The following is a 21,075-nucleotide window of genomic DNA, read 5'->3' as shown; positions in this document are numbered from 1 at the left end:
GTCCAGATCAGCCTGAAAGTTTAGAGAATCCTGAGGAGAGTTAATTGCATTATAAATAAGAGTATCATCAGCAAAAATAGCAGTTTTACATTTAAGTGAACAAATAATATCGTTAATAAACAAGGCCAACAGCCATAAGTCGCGTGCTCTCAGAAAAAAATGAACTTTCAAAAAGTAATGTACTTTAAAACTTTTCTGTACATCAAAACAGTTCAAAAAGTACAGAAAGCGATAAAACGCATAGTGATACCGGACCGACAGACAGACCGACAGACCGACTGACATAGTAAACTATTGAGTCGCGTCCACGCGACTAAAAAGTTAAAAAGAATGGGACCGAGTACACTGCCTTGAGGTACCCCACTGGTTACCTCCACCCAGTTAGATGAAGACCCTTTAAATTGAACCTTTTGGTATCTTTTAATTAAAAAAGACTTTAACCAGTACCATATATCACCAGTAATGTTAAATTGCTGGGAAAGCTTATTGAGGAGAATGTCATGAGGCATCCGGTCAAAGACCTTCGAGATATCTAAAAAAAATGGCATCAATATGGGGTGGAGGTCTTTTATCTAAAATAGAGGACCAGTCATGGATAATAGTTGCAAGTTGCGTGGCACATGATTTATTAGGTAAAAACCCATGTTGGTTTTCGATAAACAAGCAATTGTCAGTAGCATGTTTTAGAAGTGCTTGCACCACAAGCCTCTCCAGCAATTTACCCACAACAGATGTTAAAGCCACCGGGCGGTAGTTGTTAAAATCGGCAGTCACTCCTTTCTTAAAGATAGGGGTGACATGTGCCCTCTTCCAACCTTCTGGCACACAACCTGATGAAATTGAGATTTTAAACAACTCGTAAAGAACTGGGGCAAATGTCGGGGCACAGAGCTGGAGAAGCTTGGGAGACAAGTTGTCTGGGCCTGCAGCCTTGTTTGTTTTAAGCTTCTGCAACATGCTAGTGATTTGTGAAACAGAAAAATAAACATTAGATAAGGTTGGTAGTGGATATAAACAAGGTAAAGGAATATCTGGAATATTCTCAGAATAATTAAAAACGGACGAAAAGACATTTTGAAAGCACTGAGCAATATCTTCCGGCTTTTCAATTTGTGCTCCATCAAGCATGAAAACACTAGCACAAGAAGATTTACGTTTCATTCTGACATGTCCCCAGAATCTAAGTTTGTTATCAGGAGATGAAAACAACTTATTTACATATTTATATTTATTTACATTATTATTGTTCTTCATTGTTTTCCTCCAATCCTTACAAAAGGTCACACTAACAGTCATTCGTCTTTTACCACTGGTAAACGATCTCTCCACTTCTTGTTCTTCATTGTTTTCCTCCAATCCTTACAAAGGTCCCACTAACAGTCATTATCGTCCTTTACTACTGTGGTAAACGATCTCTCCACTTTTTGTTCTTCATTGTTTTCCTCCAATCCTTACAAAAGGTCACACTAACAGTCACTCATCCGTTACCACTAATAAACGATCTCTCCACTTCTTGTTCTTCATTATTTTCCTCCAATCCTTACAAAAGGTCACACTAACAATCACTCATCCGTTACCACTAGTAAACGATCTCTACACTTCTTGTTTTTCATTGTTTTCCTCCAATCCTTACAAAAGGTCACACTAACAGTCACTCATCCGTTACCACTAGTAAACGATCTTTCCACTTCTTGTTCTTCATTGTTTTCCTCCACCAATCCTTACAAAAGGTCCCACTAACAGTCACTCATCCATTACCACTGGTAAATGATCTCTCCACTTCTTGTTCTTCATTGTTTTCCTCCAATCCTTACAAAAGGTCCCACTAACAGTCACTCATCCGTTACCATTAGTAAACGATCTTTCCACTTCTTGTTCTTCATTGTTTTCCTCCACCAATCCTTACAAAGGGTCACACTAACAGTCACTCATCCGTAACCACTAGTAAACGATCTCTCCACTTCTTGTTCTTCATTATTTTCCTCCAATCCTTACAAAAGATCCCACTAACAGTCACTCATCCGTTACCACTAGTAAACGATCTCTCCACTTCTTGTTCTTCATTATTTTCCTCTAATCCTTACAAAAGTTCCCACTAACAGTCACTCATCCGTTACCACTGGTAAACGATCTCTCCACTTCTTGTTCTTCATTGTTTTCCTCCAATCCTTACAAAAGGTCACACTAACAGTCACTCATCCGTTACCACTGGTAAACGATCTCTCCACTTCTTGTTCTTCATTGTTTTCCTCCAATCCTTACAAAAGGTCCCACTAACAGTCACTCATCCGTTACCACTAGTAAACGATCTCTACACTTCTTGTTTTTCATTGTTTTCCTCCAATCCTTACAAAAGGTCACACTAACAGTCACTCATCCGTTACCACTAGTAAACGATCTTTCCACTTCTTGTTCTTCATTGTTTTCCTCCACCAATCCTTACAAAAGGTCACACTAACAGTCACTCATCCGTAACCACTAGTAAACGATCTCTCCACTTTTTGTTCTTCATTATTTTCCTCCAATCCTTACAAAAGGTCCCACTAACAGTCACTCATCCGTTACCACTAGTAAACGATCTCTCCACTTCTTGTTCTTCATTATTTTCCTCCAATCCTTACAAAAGTTCCCAATAACAGTCACTCATCCGTTACCACTGGTAAACGATCTCTCCACTTCTTGTTCTTCATTGTTTTCCTCCAATCCTTACAAAAGGTCACACTAGAACAGTCACTCATCCGTTACCACTGGTAAACGATCTCTCCACTTTTTGTTCTTCATTGTTTTCCTCCAATCCTTACAAAAGGTCACACTAACAGTCACTCATCCGTTACCACTAATAAACGATCTCTCCACTTCTTGTTCTTCATTATTTTCCTCCAATCCTTACAAAAGGTCACACTAACAATCACTCATCCGTTACCACTAGTAAACGATCTCTCCACTTCTTGTTCTTCATTGTTTTCCTCCAATCCTTACAAAAGGTCACCCTAACAGTCACTCATCCGTTACCACTAGTAAACGATCTCTCCACTTCTTGTTCTTCATTATTTTCCTCCAATCCTTACAAAAGGTCCCACTAACAGTCACTCATCCATTACCACTAGTAAACGATCTCTCCACTTCTTGTTCTTCATTGTTTTCCTCCAATCCTTACAAAAGGTCACCCTAACAGTCACTCATCCGTTACCACTAGTAAACGATCTCTCCACTTCTTGTTCTTCATTATTTTCCTCCAATCCTTACAAAAGGTCCCACTAACAGTCACTCATCCATTACCATTAGTAAACGATCTCTACACTTCTTGTTCTTCATTGTTTTCCTCCAATCCTTACAAAAGGATCCCACTAACAGTCACTCATCCGTTACCACTAGTAAACGATCTCTTCACTTCTTGTTTTTCATTGTTTTCCTCCAATCCTTACAAAAGGTCACACTAACAGTCACTCATCCGTTACCACTAGTAAACGATCTTTCCACTTCTTGTTCTTCATTGTTTTCCTCCACCAATCCTTACAAAAGGTCACACTAACAGTCACTCATCCGTAACCACTAGTAAACGATCTCTCCACTTCTTGTTCTTCATTATTTTCCTCCAATCCTTACAAAAGGTCCCACTAACAGTCACTCATCCGTTACCACTAGTAAACGATCTCTCCACTTCTTGTTCTTCATTATTTTCCTTCAATCCTTACAAAAGTTCCCACTAACAGTCACTCATCCGTTACCACTGGTAAACGATCTCTCCACTTCTTGTTCTTCACTGTTTTCCTCCAATCCTTACAAAAGGTCACACTAGAACAGTCACTCATCCGTTACCACTGGTAAACGATCTCTCCACTTTTTGTTCTTCATTGTTTTCCTCCACCAATCCTTACAAAAGGTCACACTAGAACAGTCACTCATCCGTTACCACTGGTAAACGATCTCTCCACTTTTTGTTCTTCATTATTTTCCTCCAATCATTACAAAAGGTCACACTAGAACAGTCACTCATCCGTTACCACTAGTAAACGATCTCTCCACTTCTTGTTTTTCATTGTTTTCCTCCAATCCTTACAAAAGGTCCCACTAACAGTCACTCATCCGTTACCACTAGTAAACGATCTCTACACTTCTTGTTTTTCATTGTTTTCCTCCAATCCTTACAAAAGGTCACACTAACAGTCACTCATCCGTTACCACTAGTAAACCATCTCTCCACTTCTTGTTGGGTGCATTATGTTCCTCCAATCTTTAAAAAAGGTCCCTTTAACAGTCAATCATCATTTAGCCTATTCACCGACCAGACATTTTGCCATCAGGGCATTTCGCCGACAGGAAATTTCGTTGAAAACCATTTTGCCGACAGACAATTGACCGACAGAACATTTTGCCTACTGACAATTGGCCGACAAGGCACTTTTCTGCCATTTATATGGTTGGCCGACATACAATTGATCGACAGACAATAGATCCACAGGTTACATTTTGCTGACAGGATACTTAACAATAATCATAATCAATACACTCATTATAAATGAGTTTTGAACTGAATTGAAAACGTTTTACATGTTAGAACACCGGCAACCTATACATTATAAAGCCTTAACCTAACAATGGTGTAAACTTTACTAGAACTGTATCTTTTATAGATTGTATTGAAACATTGTAAACGTCCATTTGAAACTGCCAATTCAATGAAAAACATGACTTATCCTTTCAATGATGAATGTCCGATCTTCTTGATGATAGTGGACCATACACCATATGCTACGACAGTAAAAGGAACTATATAGTTTCATGTATTTTGTTCCAATTTAAAATTTTTTTTCCTATAATAGAAACATCCTGTGTTATGTGTTATTACTGTCAAAAAATCAGATTTATATTATCGTATTTATTCGAATAAACAGTCCGTTTTGAATAAACACCACCATGCAAAACGTATTTTGTCACTTAAGATTACTCTTGGTGAAATTGGCAAAATTTCCTAACCCTGGTATACTTTCTACTATCTCTCCAATTTTTCCTATTTCTTCATTTTTTTCTTCGAATGTATACTCTGATTGGTCAATTGCTGCAGCAATATTCGATGGTGTTGACCTTTTTTGAGCTTTGATTCTAGTGTCTAGACTATCAAACTTTATGTGACAAAAAAGTGATGTGCCCATATGGACATGATGATGTCATATCACTACCATATTTAAACATAGCACTACTATTTAGTCCTGGCTGCTGGGCTGGATTATTATAATTGACCAATCAGATTCGTGCACCAAACAGTTAATAACATACCGCCCTCTATATGTGACCCTTAATTGACCTAGTTGACGTCATCGTTATTTATTTTTGTTGCAGGTGAAAGTGATTTTTGTTCATGTGATTTTGACAACTTATTTTGAGAATTGTTTGGAGTTTCCCAAAATAATATTATTAACAATTTAAACTTGAGTACTTAAACAGTTATACAGGTACTAGTAGACAATCATGAGTTTTACCAAATTCTTCGGAGGAAAGAAAAAGGAGGCCTTGCCTAGCACCGGAGATGCGATACAAAAACTGCGTCAGACAGAGGAAATGTTAACCAAAAAACAAGTATTTCTCGAGAAGAAAATTAATCAAGAACTAAAAATAGCGAAAGAAAAAGGAACAAAAGACAAAAGAGGTATATTATGTTACATTCGTATTCGTATACACATTTATACGTTAGTTTATTTCCTAGACTTATTAGCTAGGCCTATGTTCAAGTCAATGTTGCCTGGGCAAATTATTACATTTTTGCCGGAAGTGTGATTAGTTGGACGTTTGGTCCATATTGTTACATAACAATGATTGTGTTACAGTACCTACAAACTGTTTTATGATATAAAGTGATATCAAGTACAAATATTAAACATGCTCTAGATAGAGTGGTAAAATTATAATTATATATACTATATAATATAGGCCTAGCCTATATCAGGGAGATGTTATTTTGTAATGTTTATTTTACATCTCCCTGCCTATATATTGTTATCAAAATAAAATATTCATATTTTTCATTACTTCAACGCCACAAAATAACACTTTTTTTGGAATAAACCTAATAAGTAAAAATGTATAAAACGTACAATTAATTAACATTGTACAATATTGTCATTAAATATTATGTTACATACAAATACAATTTTTTATTTTTGTTGAAAATTGAGCTAGAGGAAGTTTTTTGTTGTCTTTTAGCTGCCCTGAATGCATTAAAAAGAAAGAAACGTCTAGAGAAACAACTTCAGCAAATTGATGGTACATTATCTACAATTGAGTTCCAAAGAGAAGCACTAGAAAATGCCAACACAAACTCAGAAGTATTGAATACAATGACATATGCAGCAAAAGCTCTGAAGTCAGCACACAAGTCCTTGTAAGTTTTACACTAGCCCTAGCCTAATGTAAAAAAAATGTCCAAAAAACTAAATCTATGTTAATTGGTTCCTCACACAAACTAAAAACAACTACTAATAGCATAAATCTCAACATTGAAAATACTCCTATCAGCTCAGTCACATCTTACAAACACCTTGGAATTATAATTGATAACACTCTTACATGGAAATCGCACACTTCTGCTTTATGTAAAAAACTAAACTCAACTAACTTCCTTCTTGCTCGCACCTCTAAATTTGTCAACCAGTTTACATGTCTTCTCCTCTATAATGCTTTATTTCTTTCCCGCTTTGATTACTGCTGCTCAGTCTGGGGTTCTAACTCTAATACTAACCTCTCTAGTAAACTACAAAAAATCCAAAACAGAGCCCTACGCATTATTCTCAAACTTAATCCTATGTCACACCTCTCTGATGATCACTTTAGACTAGCCCATACCATTCCTCTTCAGAAAAGACTCCACTACCAACTTGGTTGTCTTACTTTCAAAACCCTAAATCTTCTTGCTCCTCAAGGCTTATGCCATCTCCTCACTAAAATTACGGCCAATGGGAGAATGACCACTCGTCAAATCTCAAAAGGAAATCTTCACATTCCTAAACCTACTCTTGAAATTTTCAAACTCTCTTTCAGTTACAAGGCCCCTCATTTCTACAATGATCTTCCTCTATCTATTCGCAATTCCTTATCCTTTTCCTCTTTCAAAACTAGACTTATGACTTTTCTCAAAACTATGTAATCCTTTTCCAGATTTTAATTGTAAAATAGTAGATCTAAATTTTTATTTATATTTATTATATATATTTAATATTTTGCTTAATTTAACATTTCAGTTATTTTCTATTTTTCAAATTTTCTTATTCGGATTTTTAGTCGTATGTAATTAATTTTATTTTTTTGGTTTTTCTTTTACTTTTCTGTTCTTGTTGTTTTTTGTATATTGTATCTGTTCTGAGGGTCCCAAATGATCAGCAAATGCTAGATGGATCACCCTCATTAAATATGGTTAAAATAAAATAAATAAATAAAAATAGCCTAGACCTAGATTTCTTGAAAAGTATGTTTAAAACCTTGTTGATAGAGCAGCCATTTGACACACATTTTATGTGTTTTTTCATTTGTTTTCATTTTTCTCTGCAGAGATGTGGATCAAGTTCACGATATGATGGATGATATTTCTGAACAGATGGAATTGAGTAATGAAATTGGTGAAGCAATTTCTAGTCCGTCTCAATATGATGACGTTGATGAGGTAGGTCTGATAACAAAAACATGTTATCTTATTCCTTCACATAGAGCAGTCTGGAGTATCTGTAAAGGATATCGGATTATCATGCGAGAGGCATGGGTTCCAGACCTGTCTAGGCCATATTGCTTGTATCCTTAGGCAAGGTATTGTACTCTCATTGCCTCATCCTGGGACATATAACTGTTTGTCCAGAGTACATACACACTTTGTAAACTATTTTTTAAATATTAGGGGATGGTCTCTCGGTTTGCAGTCATATACTGAAGAGTTCACCCAGTATAAAAATAAATACAATTTCTGACCATTACTGGAAAATCAAAATGTTGTTCATGATTAGACTTTATTGTGTATCAGGGCTCAAAATTTACTTTTCATTCACTGACTTTGCTACAAAATCTAATTAGATAGACTTGCCCAACTAAGCAAGTAAACAAACTTTGGTAATTAATTAGTTTACTATTATACTAAAAAAGTTTAGTTAATTACTTTGTAAAAAATGAAGTAATTTTGGTAATTGGTTATTTACCAACAGAACATTTTCAGGACAATCGATATATTGCTGCCGAATTATTATTATTATTTTGTCAGGTATTTCCCTCAGTTTCTGATCGCTCAGTTAACTTATTTCTTTACAGTAATTACTTAATGTTATAAATTCTTTTTTAGGATGACTTATTAGCTGAATTAGAAGAACTTGAACAAGAAGAATTAGATGAAAAGTTATTAGATGTTGGACCATCAGTAACTGATAGGTTACCTGACGTACCTTCAGAAGTACCACAACCTCGTAAGTTTTATTTATTTTAGTAATTGTATAGAGAAGAGGCAGAGGGCAAGTGGGGTTACAATAATGTTTATTAAACCAATTGTATCACTGATCATGTTATTCTAGGCTAATTATATCCCCTTTGATTCTAGGCCAATAATTATCACTCTCCACCTGAAGACTATACTACCACATGAAGGTAGCATTCCTAAGGGGTAGTTTGGGGAGTAATTATCCAGGGAGTAGTTACAATATCTGGTTTTGGTCCTTGTGGTAGAAAAATATACACATTTGAGTAGTATGAATTTGTTTAATGCGTAATATCTCTTGAGTTTTGTGTCGTATTAATAGGGTGCTTTTGATTTCCAACACCTATGTATATGGGAATATTGCGTGTCCTCTCTACCAACCTAGACACAATTTTGATGATTTTTAGGTCCAGACGACCAACGACACATAGATTCACCTGGCCCAGTAGTTAGGTCATCGCAAATCGAAAACTCCTTATTAATTATTGATGAGAATAGACAGTGATATTGCAGGGTTACATTTGTTTTTGTGGATTCAAGCAGACAGTAGTTGAGCCTGTACAAATTCCACAGCACACTGCTCTCTTATTCATTATTGATTAAAAAAACCCGTTATAAAGGCCAGTCAAGTGTATAACCTAGACTATCCTGGTAACTTACTATTATATGTTCTTTTATCATTATTTCCTCTTTTTTTTAATCCTCAGAAAAATCAAAGAAAGTGGTTGAAGATGAGGATGATATGGCTGAGTTGGCAGCCTGGGCATCATAGGCATTTAAAACATTTCATATATAAATCACTACAAACTAATATCTCACAAATGCCACATTGGTTTCGTATGATAGATATTTATCTTTTGTCTGTACCAATGGGATCATAATTATATATTAGCTATCTAATTATAATTAGTTGTGATTGTTTCTTTTTTTATTATGATATAAATATTTGATATGTAAATATTCCTAGTAATGTAGTTGACACATTTAGAGGAACACATTTATTATTCACACTTGATGTATGAAATGGTGGCTGCATTAAAAAAGTATGAACAATTTTTAGGGCCTGTTAAGAACTACAAGTTACAGGTTTCATATCACATGCAATGTACAACTCCATAGGTCTGAACTAGGAAATGATTAGTGGAAGCCACCTCTTACGACCCTGAACTTTCATTACTTACAGAAGCTCAAGGTACAGTATTAGTGTATGGCACTTGCGATACGAAAGTCATGCATCAACAATAAAATATACTCTTGCATACTGGATGTTCTCCCCAGTCTTTAACAGTTTGTAACGAAATCGTTAGAATCGAGTATGAATATTTAGCTGTTTCGCTGCTATTTATAATGGTGGACGCTGCAAAAGCTTAATCTTCATAATTATAGAGTGTGAATAGACCACTAGGGTGGGACAGACCGGAGGATTTAGTTCATCATGTTATTCCTGTGCTAATAGCTAGCAAAGCAAGTATTTGCTGATCAACATTTGATTTGAACTCTGTGTTTAATTTGGTATTTTTTCCCATTAGAAGGTTAGATATAATGTGGTGAGATTTTGTATTTTTAGTACAATCCTAAAAGTTCTAAATGAATAGAATCTATTGTAAAAATAATTATCTATTCTACGACAAAGGAGAGTTGAGTTGACAACAAATGATGTCACATGATGAGTTGGTAAACTGGTTGTCAGGGAGAGCATGAGAAAGTAAAATATAAAATAATTCCTTGAGTTTCGTTGAATGATGAACTTTTTTTAGAATTTCTCAAAACCTTCTGTGATTTATTATCAATAGCTAAATTTTAGACACTTTGCAAAAAATATTTAAATTTTAAATAGGAAATCAATATAGGCCTAATAAAGCTACAGAAACACAGGTTTACATTTGTCCATACCGCAAGCAAATGAGGAGTCTGTGTGAAACGTAGATATGCATGATTGAGCAACTGTAACAAATATAAGAATTATAAAGAGTTGTTTACTGGCTGCTTTAGGGTGTGTACAGTATGCCATATTTAATACTGTCTGGAATTGTTTGTATTTAATTAATAATACCAGTTCTCACAATTGATCTTTTTTTTGTTGAAAACATGATCGTTCAAATCATGGCCTTTTTGCATTTAACTTTATGTTGATTTATTGTTGATTTACAATAATCGTACATCTGAATTTTACGCGTGTACCATATATCAGGTTTCCTCCGGAAATAAATGACTATTATTAATTATGCACTCGAATTCCTATCATTAGGGTCTAACCTTATCCATTTATTGTTAATAATATTAGTACTGTACTGTATTAGATATTGAGTTGGCCTCTACAGCTCTTACAGCTTTTCATTGCGTACAAAACGGGCCACTGTCCTTTATTCTCATCCCAGTTTATTAGGTGATGTCATATCACTACCATAGTTGTCCCTAGACATTACCATATTTGGGCACATCACACTTTATTTGTCAGTTCGATAGTGTAGAAAATCTTTAGAACATTGTAAAACAAAGACATCCGCCGAGATCTGTTTGACAATACACTGTTCTATATCTTCATTCTTTCAAATATATGTGTACTAACTTGGAAAGTAGGACGTGTTTTAAAAGTTGTTTTGAATTATATGTAAAGTCATCATCGTCTTTAGTATAGTATAGGTCATGTTGGCGACTCATCGATGTAGTACACTTCCATACACCGAGTAGATTCATTAATGCCTCTACCTCATATTTCGTGTTGTCCAACAAAAAAGATAAAGGTAATTAAAATATTTTTTCACTCTGACTTCCATTAGAATAACGTCGGACAAATCATTTTTAAAAATCCGGTTGCATGCACCGTCATCGACTATAGTAGGCTATTGATCAGCATACATGTAGGCCCTATAGGCCTATATTACAAAATAATCTACATTGAGATATAGGCATGTTTAGTGATCGTCGAGAGGTTCTACACCGTCAACAAAATAGGAGACACTTGACTCGCAAAACTAGAATTATAAGTATGCCTTTCATTTTATAAATTCAACTGTGATATTTTATGGAGGATCGATTTGGACTCGATTTAACCTTCCAAACGAATCACCTTCTTTATCTGAAATATTATGTAAACGTGTTACCTAACTAAGCTTTGGAATGTATATACTGGTCCACAAAAGTCAATTACGCGATATGCGCTCTATTGAATGTGACGAACTGTGTCAAAAGAGATAACAAATACAATTGTTTAAATTCAGAAGGCCATATGATGACGTCAAAACATACTTACGGTCTAAATTTCACAGGAATTCATGTCTACAACCAATTACTCTTTATAATAAGTGAAACAAAAATAGGGGGTCACCAGCACCAGCCATCCCGGAGAGCTATAATCGATTCAAAATAGGCATATTTTTACACAAATTTGCATTAAATTAACCATTTTTAAGCGCGCGATTTTTAAAGTTTGACGTACACGTGTGTCATTATTTTACATTCATAATTCATCATAAATAAAAGGAACTTATCATAAAAGGTATAGGCCTACAGAACAACAATCAAGTGCAAAAACGGTCTGTCTAAGCTGCGTACGAGCTAAGTACGCAAAAGCGCGCCCGCAACACGAGATTTTTTGATTTGAAATTGATTTTGAGCATTTTCAACTTTCAAAGCGCGCGTACGCGCGAAAATACCAATGTTCAAAATTTTGCTGATACACGACCATATTTTCATTAAACCAAAGTTTGTTGCACAACTACATATATACGTGCATCTGCTGGCCAACTTACAACATAACTGATATCGCCGAGAACAACATAAAATGAGCAGAAAAAAATAAATTTTTGACAATAACAATATTCTATTCTCTACAGAGAGCGATAGCCTAAATCGCTCTACCGAGACCGATAGCCTAAAAATACACTTTTTCCTCAACGTAAACAAACACCTATTTCGACACAACAGTCTACTGTAATTGTGTAGCCAGCGACTCCAAAGAACCTCGGCCCTCGCAATGTCTTGTTTCTGAAAACAATACTATGCGGTGATCAAGGTTCTCGTACAGAATGAGTTAGACACCTCGTATACCAATTTTTAGTCGCGTGGACGCGACTCTATAGTTCACTATGTCGGTCGGTCGGTCGGTCGGTCGGTCTGTCGGTCTGTCTGTCTGTCGGTCCGGTATCACTATGCATTGTAGCACGCGACTTAATGGCTGATGGCCTTGTTTTTTATTCGACCCAACTCCCCAACCTTAAACTCACTGAAACGAACACGATACCACCTATACTATATAAACTAAATAATTATTGCAAGGAAATTGTTGATTGCAATTTTGTCCATTAATGTATGAAAACATTGTTTTGTCGAAGTTGATAATGAAAAAAAAAACCGGGAAAGGTGGTCCTTTCAAATTGAACGAACACTCTGTTCAATCTAAATTGAGCAATGTATTCCCTCTGTCTCTTTTGTATTGTCTCGCACTAGGCATTATTCGTACATAAGATAGCGAAAGATTTGCTTTGGTAGTGGAAGCGAACTCAAGTCATTTCGGCCAAAATAGTCGCGAATAAACAGCCAGGAGAGATGTTTCACAGATTGGGGAGTATCGTTCATTGTAATCAGGTGTGATCTTAGAGGCTCTTGCAGCTTCTCTGGAATGTTGCCATTGCTGTCATAAAGACAAACAATATCTGATCCTTCAATCACAACACTCGCTGTCTCTGATATGTATGGCAACCCAATCAGAAGTGGTAGGAGGGTAAATGGGTCGTCTCGACTGAAACTTAATGTCCAGACGGCTCCGTTGTTAATACGAATCTTCAATTTCTCGCTACACATGCTGTCCATGGCTTCCAACTCGTTATTGAAGAAGCTTTGCAACTTCAACAAGACGTATTCCATCGATGTTTCCCCACTTCCTGTATGCGCATTTTGGCTTCGCGCGCACATCCTTTCCGATTTGTGTTGGTACGCGCGCGTTTCCTAGTGAATGCGGGTCAAATTGTACTATGGAAACGGCAATAATAAACATTCAATTGAACAGCTAAAACGAAGAATATCGTTTTATACTGACCACATCTGCTATTATTAACTAGAAATCTAAGAGAATTAATAAATGGATATGCCAAAAGGTAAGATAATTTACTTATGTAATTTATTATATTATGGTACTTTAATTACATTGTGTTATTTTTGCAACAACTCATCTTAAATTTTTTTTTATTAAGGTCCTGTGCATAAGTCTAGGATCCGCCGTAGACATGAACCGAACAACCGAGAGCGCTCTCTCGAATTACCGCCGTCGTTTAGAAGACCTAAACAAGTTCCAGTAAATTCAACAAAAGATTGTAATGTTGGAACAAACAGAAACTTGCTAGCAAGTGCCCGTTCTGAGATTCAACGGTTTACTGATCTGATGTCCGATTACGTCGATTTAGCCGATCGACGAGTTACAAATATACAAGAACCACCGGCTGGTGCTTTCCCCGGAGGAACGATAGATGAAAAAATACAATATTATGAAAATAGACGTCTGATGTGTGCACACGCATACGAAATGAGTTTGAAATCAAGAAAACGTGATGAAAATGCGAAGAATTTACAGATTTTCCCAGATGACGATTTTAGAGAGAGATATTTTCGGAGAAAAGAAATGAGAATGAAAATAAAACGCGAAGCGGAGGAAGAATTTGCACAGCTATGCGAATACAAAGTTGAAATCAGGCAGCGTAAATTTAATCGTGCTAATAGTATAGCGGATGTTCAAGAAGTAGGAAATTCCCGCCAAAATGATGAATCACAAGCGTTACTGACTAGACGACATCAGTTAGTTGGGAGCGAAGATGGGAATAGAGTAATGGATCATAGTGCTGGTGATGGAGCCACGAACCAACAGCAAGGAGATGTAATGGCACATCGTGACGAGACCACGACACCAGCCATCGATGGTGATAACGCAACAGTAGGCAGTAATCAACAGGAAGGTACTACTGCCCAACCTCGCCGCCGCCGTTGGCGAATTCGTGTGCCGTGGCTTCGACGGATCTGGCGATGGGCACGCAAGCATCGACGGCGAAACAGCAGAACTATCCCGGATGCTGGTGCAGCAGACAACCAATAGTGGTTTTTTTTTACTTTCATGATATTTGTATTTCAAAATGTGAATTAAACAAGATTTCATAGCAAAACGAGTTTTAAGTTTTATTGTTCACACAAAAAAGCTGGAAATAATTCCAAAATCAAAAGCTTAACATTTCTTTTTCAAAAAACTCCTATAATAAATAGCATGGTATATAACATCATATCCCCATACAATACAATCTAGATTTGGACTCACGTTTAATTAATTGTTTGAATATGATGACCTTTTCAAATTAAAAATAAAGTTCACATGTCTGAAGGAGAATGGTTTGAGTAATAACATTATTGAAAATTGGAAGAAAATATTGATAACCTTTACGCGATATGCGCTCTATTAAATGTGACAAACTGTGTCAAAAGAGATAAAAATCCAATTTTTAAAATTCAGATGGCCATATGATGACGTCAAAACATACTTACGGTCTAAATTTCACATGAATTCATATCTAGAACTCATTACTCTTTATTATAAAAAAAAATAGGGGTCACCAGCCATCCAGGAGAGCTATAATCGATTAAAAATAGGCATATTTTTACACAAATTTGCAGAGAGCGATAGCCTAATAAACGGTTAAATTCAACAAAAAACCCCATTGGCTGGCAGCCAATTTGACTATTTCTTGCTTTAAATTACATATTTTCATGTAAATATTTTTCCGATCCAATTTTTGGTTAAAGCGAATAACTATGTGACAATAAAATGGCATATTCAACAAAAATATTATTTAAACATCTGGAACTGTCATGTATCGTAACAAATACCTTTGCGCATGCTTGAGGCAACTACTGACCAATTAGAAACGGTATTCAATCAATCCATATCTCGCTCTCGAACTTGAATCTCAACACGCGGCAGATATCAACACATCGCGACGACCGAGCAGTGCACAACATCAAAATGGAAATAAATACAACTAATAACGAAACTAAAATTGTAAGTTCAATTATAATTTGTCATACTGTAATTATAATATATCAGGACTGACCTACGGACCTACTAACGTTGCTATCATGTTTATAACTCAGTATCTCTAGCCTAGATTTAGGCCTGAGTAGGCCTAGGAACAGGCTAGGCTTGTATGACTATGATAGGTATTTACAGTCCTAGGAGAGGGAGCGAGAGCGTCGCCTACAAACATTGTCTTCTTTAGCAGGCCGATTTTATAGTTCATTATTCAAGATCTTTAAAATATAGCTTCGTGTAGCCTACTGTTAAACACACACAACACCTGATTCTCAGAGGCAAGCTTTCTATCACTTTTCATTGTTTCATTTCATATCTAGGCCTAGCCCTACTAGGCTAGGCCTAGGCTAGTTTGCCGAAACCAACTTTTTGATAGAATCTTATTCAATTTTCATGCTGGATTTTGTTTTCATTTATACTTCTTTGTCCTTTAAAGAGGCTATGACTAAACTCATATATGGTGCATTTTTTCTCATACATATTGAATTGTATGTTTTTTAATGTAATTGGCACCTTCAGGTAGTGAGTTCTACTGTTAATTACTTAGTTGATTTCCATTTATGCTTTTAAATTTTAATGATGAATCATGAGTGATTTAAACCGGATTCAAATGCCAAGGTGTAAAAAAATAAAAAGCAGTTAATATTCTCATACTCATGTAAAATTTTCTCCTTTAATAGAAACTATTAACTATTAACAAATTGATACAATGTTGTAAGTATTGTAATTGTCTTCTAATCCTATAATTGTGTCTGGGCCTTTATATATTGTGGTTTTATCATCTATAAAAGGAGGCTAGTAATAACACTTATCTAACGTATCCAATGTTGAATAGTTTAAAGACCAATTTACACGAGCGGTAATGCTAATAAAAATATAGAATCTGTTTTCCTTATGGCCATTTACACAAAGCGTGTAGCGGACGGGCAGTTTCCACTGAGGATACAAGCTACGCGGTTTTACGCTTCCCGTCTTTGTAAATTGGTCTTTAGCGTGGTTTCTACTGCAGTACTAGTAGGGCGAAACAACGTACAGTATGTGCAACCTATATTATAAGTCACAACAGTTCAGATAGTCACTTGTGATTGGTCAAATTGCCTACATTGCATCTACATTCTTGCGAAGTCTTTGTGATAAGCAAGTTTCACCAACCAATAAAAAGTATCTTCAATTTGTTAAAATCTAATTTCAGTACTTTATTTACAAAAAGACATAAATATATACAATAGCACAATCCAATGAAACCATTGAGTTGAACACATTAGAAATATAACAACACTAATATAAAAACTCTAAAAATTAATACTACAATTATATATACAGTATGTACATTTTCTACGATATTAATTTGATGTTTACTGCATTACATTACTGTATACTGTAATTTAAAAATATCAATATAGTAGTTGTATTCCTTACAATACATTGAAATGTTTATTAGTATCATACACAATTTACAATATTATTCACGTTTTTTTTAAGGAACTAAATATATAATTATGTTGACACATGATGAAAAGTTAAAAATAATCTATACACACAGACAGTACATACATTTTAAAAACATATTTTTGGAAATTGAAATCATAAAAAGAAATTGCATTATTGAGTGTCTAGTTTTAAATTTTTGATATTTTGTTTTTATAAACAGAAATTCATTAAAAATGTATTAGAGTACTGTTTTATTCATTCATACTAATATTCATTACATAGTAATCAATAATTTTTTTTTTATACCGTAGACAAATTAAATAAATAATGTGACCTTTACAACATACAGGTAAAAGGACCAACACTTTGTTGTGCAAGGAAACTAAAATAACAACTATATACACTAATAACTAGGCCTAAAAACATGTTGTCACCTAATCGCTGACCAACTCAAAATCTGATCAATTCTATCGATTGTTGCATGCATGAGTTAATAGTATGTTAAAATTTTAGTACAGCAGATTTTTTTAAAATACATAGATAATAAATCAGCTAAAATTAGGATAAACATGTTGCCCAAGCCTGACAAACACAACATTTTGCAAGTACATATGCATTAATAATGATTCTAATGTGGTTTTAGTTATTGCTTTCATTCATTCATTTTCTTTTTAGGAATTTTAATTTTGGCCCAGTCTAGTAGAGTACTGTAGTAGGTTTTATTTCCTAGCAAGATACTGTACATAACCCGCTAAAATTATTCAATTCAATTCAACGTATTATTCAGTTCAGTATTATTGTTCAGTCAGATTATTTATCTGACTGACCCTGTACTTTTTAGGAGACCCTATACTGAGGCGGGTTGCTGGGCTTATACATTTTGAGGTTGGTCTATACTTGAGTGGGGACATTGTACTACGGTATATAAAGTTATTGTTACTATTATTAGGATTGCACTTTTATTAGGTGATCATAATTTAATATTTTAGCATCATCTTTGAAATAAATTTCTTCCATCTGTTCCAACGATTGATCTGCATCCACTACCTGGAAAAAAAAAACAAAATTTGTTATTTTATTTTTCTCCTTTCCAAGCCCTTAATCCAATAGCCACCATTTGAAGATTTGTTGTATACATTTAGATCTCAATATATGCCAATGAGATAAAAACGTTATTCAAATTTAATCCACACAATTTTAATTTGCAAGCATAGATTGTTAGATCTGAATATGAACCACAGCCCCCTGCAGTGCTCTGGTTCTAGGTCATAGTACAAACATTTTGATCAGAAAGGTGAGAGGAAATTACACATGAGCAGTGATGTTGCATATGTATGCACAATATGATTGTCTTAGAGTGATGTTCAAAGTTTCAATATGTTCTCTACTAAATTAGAGGGGGAAAGGCTTTTATACAAGTGATGAATTGACTGCAGTTTGTATGTCAGTTATTACAATATACTGTACTGTACTTACTATAATGTTTGAATTAGGGTTTAACTTAGAACCCTCTATTAGCCATTCCTCGTGCAAGTCATGGATCTGTTGTAGGTATTCCAACGGGATGCAGTTTTCCTCATTCCGGCAACGCTTTTTGATTCTTTCATAACATTTCTGGGGTGAAGTCCTCAGGTAGACTAAGTAAAACATACAACAATTAAATATTATTATTACTCTGCAAAAACTTTATTTGAACTGGTTAATATTTAAACTGAGAATGTAATCAGACTAGGCCTCCTGACTAATGAACTTTCACAGAAAATTATAAAATTTGATTAATTTAATCAGAAAACACCAGTATAGGAAATGTAATTGTCACAGTCAGAACTGTGCATTTACTGTACATAAATCAGATTACTTTGTCAATTCAAGTTTAACATTAAGAATCATATTCAAAAGCCCCAATGATACACATCTGCTGAAATGATGCATTATTGTATTCATATTTTCCAAACTTACTTATTTGGTCAACATTAAGGTTCAAGTTTACAAAGATCCAATCAAACCATTCATTGATTATGGCATATTCTGCATCTGACATTTTATTGCTACAAAATAAGAAAAATTATGTTATAATTAATGATCAAATTATATTTGGTCAAGTGAAGGAAGGGCGCTGCAAATCATAGCCATTGGCTCAGGTTCAAGGTACTCATCAAAAATAGTTTTCTCATAAGGAATTTAAAACTGGATTTAGATCTGGCTTGTGTCTGTAGAAGAATCGAGTGCATCTTTGAAAGAGGTGGTGTTCTGGTACAAAAATGATTTGTGTTATATTTTGTAAAATGTATCTTTTGCCTGAATAAATAATAATAATCACTTTCTTGCAAGTATCTTTTAGCTTACCTTCTGTACAAGTTCTCTACAAACACATGTCTAGCACTAAACAGTGACCGTTCCATTAGTTTCAGTGGTTGCTTGGTTGGACATGTGTGGTTTTGTAACATGGTTAATTGTAAGTACGACTGAAATGCAAAACTCCAACGCGCTGGATCTTCGTACATCAAACCCTATATATATTGTTCAAATTTTGTATTACTTAAAATATAATCATTTATCTAACATTTTAGCCATTTAAATTAAAAATGTTAGGCTACACACAACTCCAAATCAAGCATATCAATTTATTTTATAAAAATGTTATGCTCTTCTCAATCCCCTATACGACCCTCGGGAGCTGGTGCGTCATACCTTATGAATACCATGACACACCCGTGCGTCAAAAAAGTGATTGCCTTAAGGTGACTATGGCGCACCCATTGTGATACATTGTTGTTCATGATATGGTGGGTGGTATAGTGACACACCATCATTGTTCATTGATGTGACATACATTTAGGTTTTTTTTACACACCCCTGCTTCAATAATTATATTGAAATGACATTCCCTTTTCTGGGGTCGTATGGTGTATTCTATTGACAAGTGCATTATATGAAGCAGGATGTTTAGTTATTTACCAATGTATTATGGCCTCTGACATTTTGCCATTTGGACACGGGTTCAGTCAGAACTTCTACGCCATAGGGAACTTGCTCTTGGAACATTTCTAACATTGTGGTCTTGCCGCAACCGATGTTTCCCTCAACACATATCTTAGTTTTAAAAAGAAATAATCAAATTAATGTCATTATTCATGTCTGCTGTACCTGTACACTCATCATTATGAAATGTAGCCTAGTCAAAAGGCTAGTCAAAACATTTTTATACAATTGTCACTTCTTGATATTAATTGTATTTGATTATATCATAATAATTATCATTACTAACAATTAAACGTCTCACAGTCACATGCCGGGGCATTTAATATTCGATTACGGTAATGAAATTTATAAACTGGCTAGTGTCTGCTGCTGCTGTTAGTGTTAATGTGCTGTTTTGCATCATGGACCTATCTAATTTATAGGTCCATGGTTGCATCTTGTTAAGTTATATATAAAACAGTTGAACCTCCCGTCAGCGGCCACCCTCAGGACAGGGAAAAGTGGCCGCTTGCGGAAGTTGCCCGTTTAAAGCTAATAGGCCTAGGATAGGCTATATAAAGCACAATAGTACAGATGGCCGCTTATGGAGGCGGGAGGTAATTTACCATACAAAAAATCTAATTTTTAGCAAAAAAGTGTTCGCGGCCACCCGCTTACACGGTAGGTGGACAGGTGCCAAATGCACCTTACCTACAGTATTACTAGGGGAGGTGGCCGCTCACATTGTATTAAAAATAGCCTAGCTAGGCCTATATAAAAAAAATGAAAATTTTGTTAACTGAGCTGAATGTTTAAAAATATGCACACATACTGTAGAGTCCTAACGGGCCTAACCTACCTAGGTACCATCATAATAATTAATTATTGTCATGTAAAAACCCTGTAAGTGTAAATGAAATAAATTCATTTTTTATGACTTCCAATAAAAAAAAGACACAACATGCTTTGATTATCCTACTTACTGTTGCTTTTGAGTTTCTAGAATCTGACATGTTGGCTAGATAAAATATTAAACAAAAACGTTACATAAGGCGCAAAAGAAAAACACACCCAGCTGCTGGCGATTCGATTATAGGCCTAGACTGCTGCTGACAAAAACAAAATATGAATTTCGCGCCTGTGACAGTGGTTGCCGCGATAAATACAT

At 35.2% G+C, this 21,075-nt stretch overlaps 3 protein-coding genes across 4 annotated transcripts in view; 1 reads left to right on the top strand and 2 right to left on the bottom strand.

Moving 5' to 3' along the window:
* Nucleotides 1-21,075, bottom strand: part of LOC144849843 (uncharacterized) — a 98,439-nt gene that overhangs the window by 76,869 nt on the left and 495 nt on the right. The window lies entirely within an intron of this gene.
* Nucleotides 5,320-21,075, top strand: part of LOC144849842 (charged multivesicular body protein 4b-like) — a 178,965-nt gene continuing 163,209 nt past the window's right edge. Inside the window, exons 1-5 of one of the 2 annotated variants that reach the window (XR_013614004.1) lie at nucleotides 5,320-5,647; nucleotides 6,202-6,379; nucleotides 7,543-7,654; nucleotides 8,318-8,438; nucleotides 9,154-9,489. Coding sequence is in view for 1 of the 2 variants with exons in the window: in XM_078706924.1 (XP_078563050.1) it covers nucleotides 5,470-5,647; nucleotides 6,202-6,379; nucleotides 7,543-7,654; nucleotides 8,318-8,438; nucleotides 9,154-9,218 (654 nt within the window). In the remaining variant the exon portion in view is untranslated. Of the gene's footprint in view, nucleotides 5,648-6,201; nucleotides 6,380-7,542; nucleotides 7,655-8,317; nucleotides 8,439-9,153; nucleotides 10,321-21,075 lie in introns of those variants that run through there. The other variant, XM_078706924.1, reaches the window with a different exon arrangement.
* On the bottom strand, nucleotides 17,696-21,037 carry LOC144849840 (thymidine kinase 2, mitochondrial-like). The gene is made up of 6 exons (XM_078706922.1): nucleotides 20,891-21,037; nucleotides 19,905-20,039; nucleotides 19,293-19,456; nucleotides 18,906-18,994; nucleotides 18,423-18,583; nucleotides 17,696-17,993 (listed from the first exon to the last, which is right to left on the bottom strand). Exons 1-6 carry the CDS (start codon nucleotides 20,918-20,920, stop codon nucleotides 17,892-17,894), a joined length of 681 nt encoding a protein of 226 aa, XP_078563048.1. The 5' UTR covers nucleotides 20,921-21,037; the 3' UTR covers nucleotides 17,696-17,891.

This window comes from Antedon bifida, chromosome 8 (genome assembly GCF_963402885.1).
Source record: "Antedon bifida chromosome 8, ecAntBifi1.1, whole genome shotgun sequence".
Classification (NCBI taxonomy): domain Eukaryota; kingdom Metazoa; phylum Echinodermata; class Crinoidea; order Comatulida; family Antedonidae; genus Antedon; species Antedon bifida.
The sequence above is the reverse complement of the archived record's forward strand: the minus strand, read 5'-3'. Positions and strand labels throughout refer to the sequence as shown.

Coding starts and splice junctions, on each gene's coding strand:
- LOC144849840 (XM_078706922.1), bottom strand. CDS start 20,920: ATGTCAGATTCTAGAAACTCAAAAGCAACA. Junction 20,040..20,890: donor CTAGAAACTCAAAAGCAACA/GTAAGTAGGATA, acceptor TTTAAAACTAAG/ATATGTGTTGAGGGAAACAT. Junction 19,457..19,904: donor TCAGAGGCCATAATACATTG/GTAAATAACTAA, acceptor CAATATATATAG/GGTTTGATGTACGAAGATCC.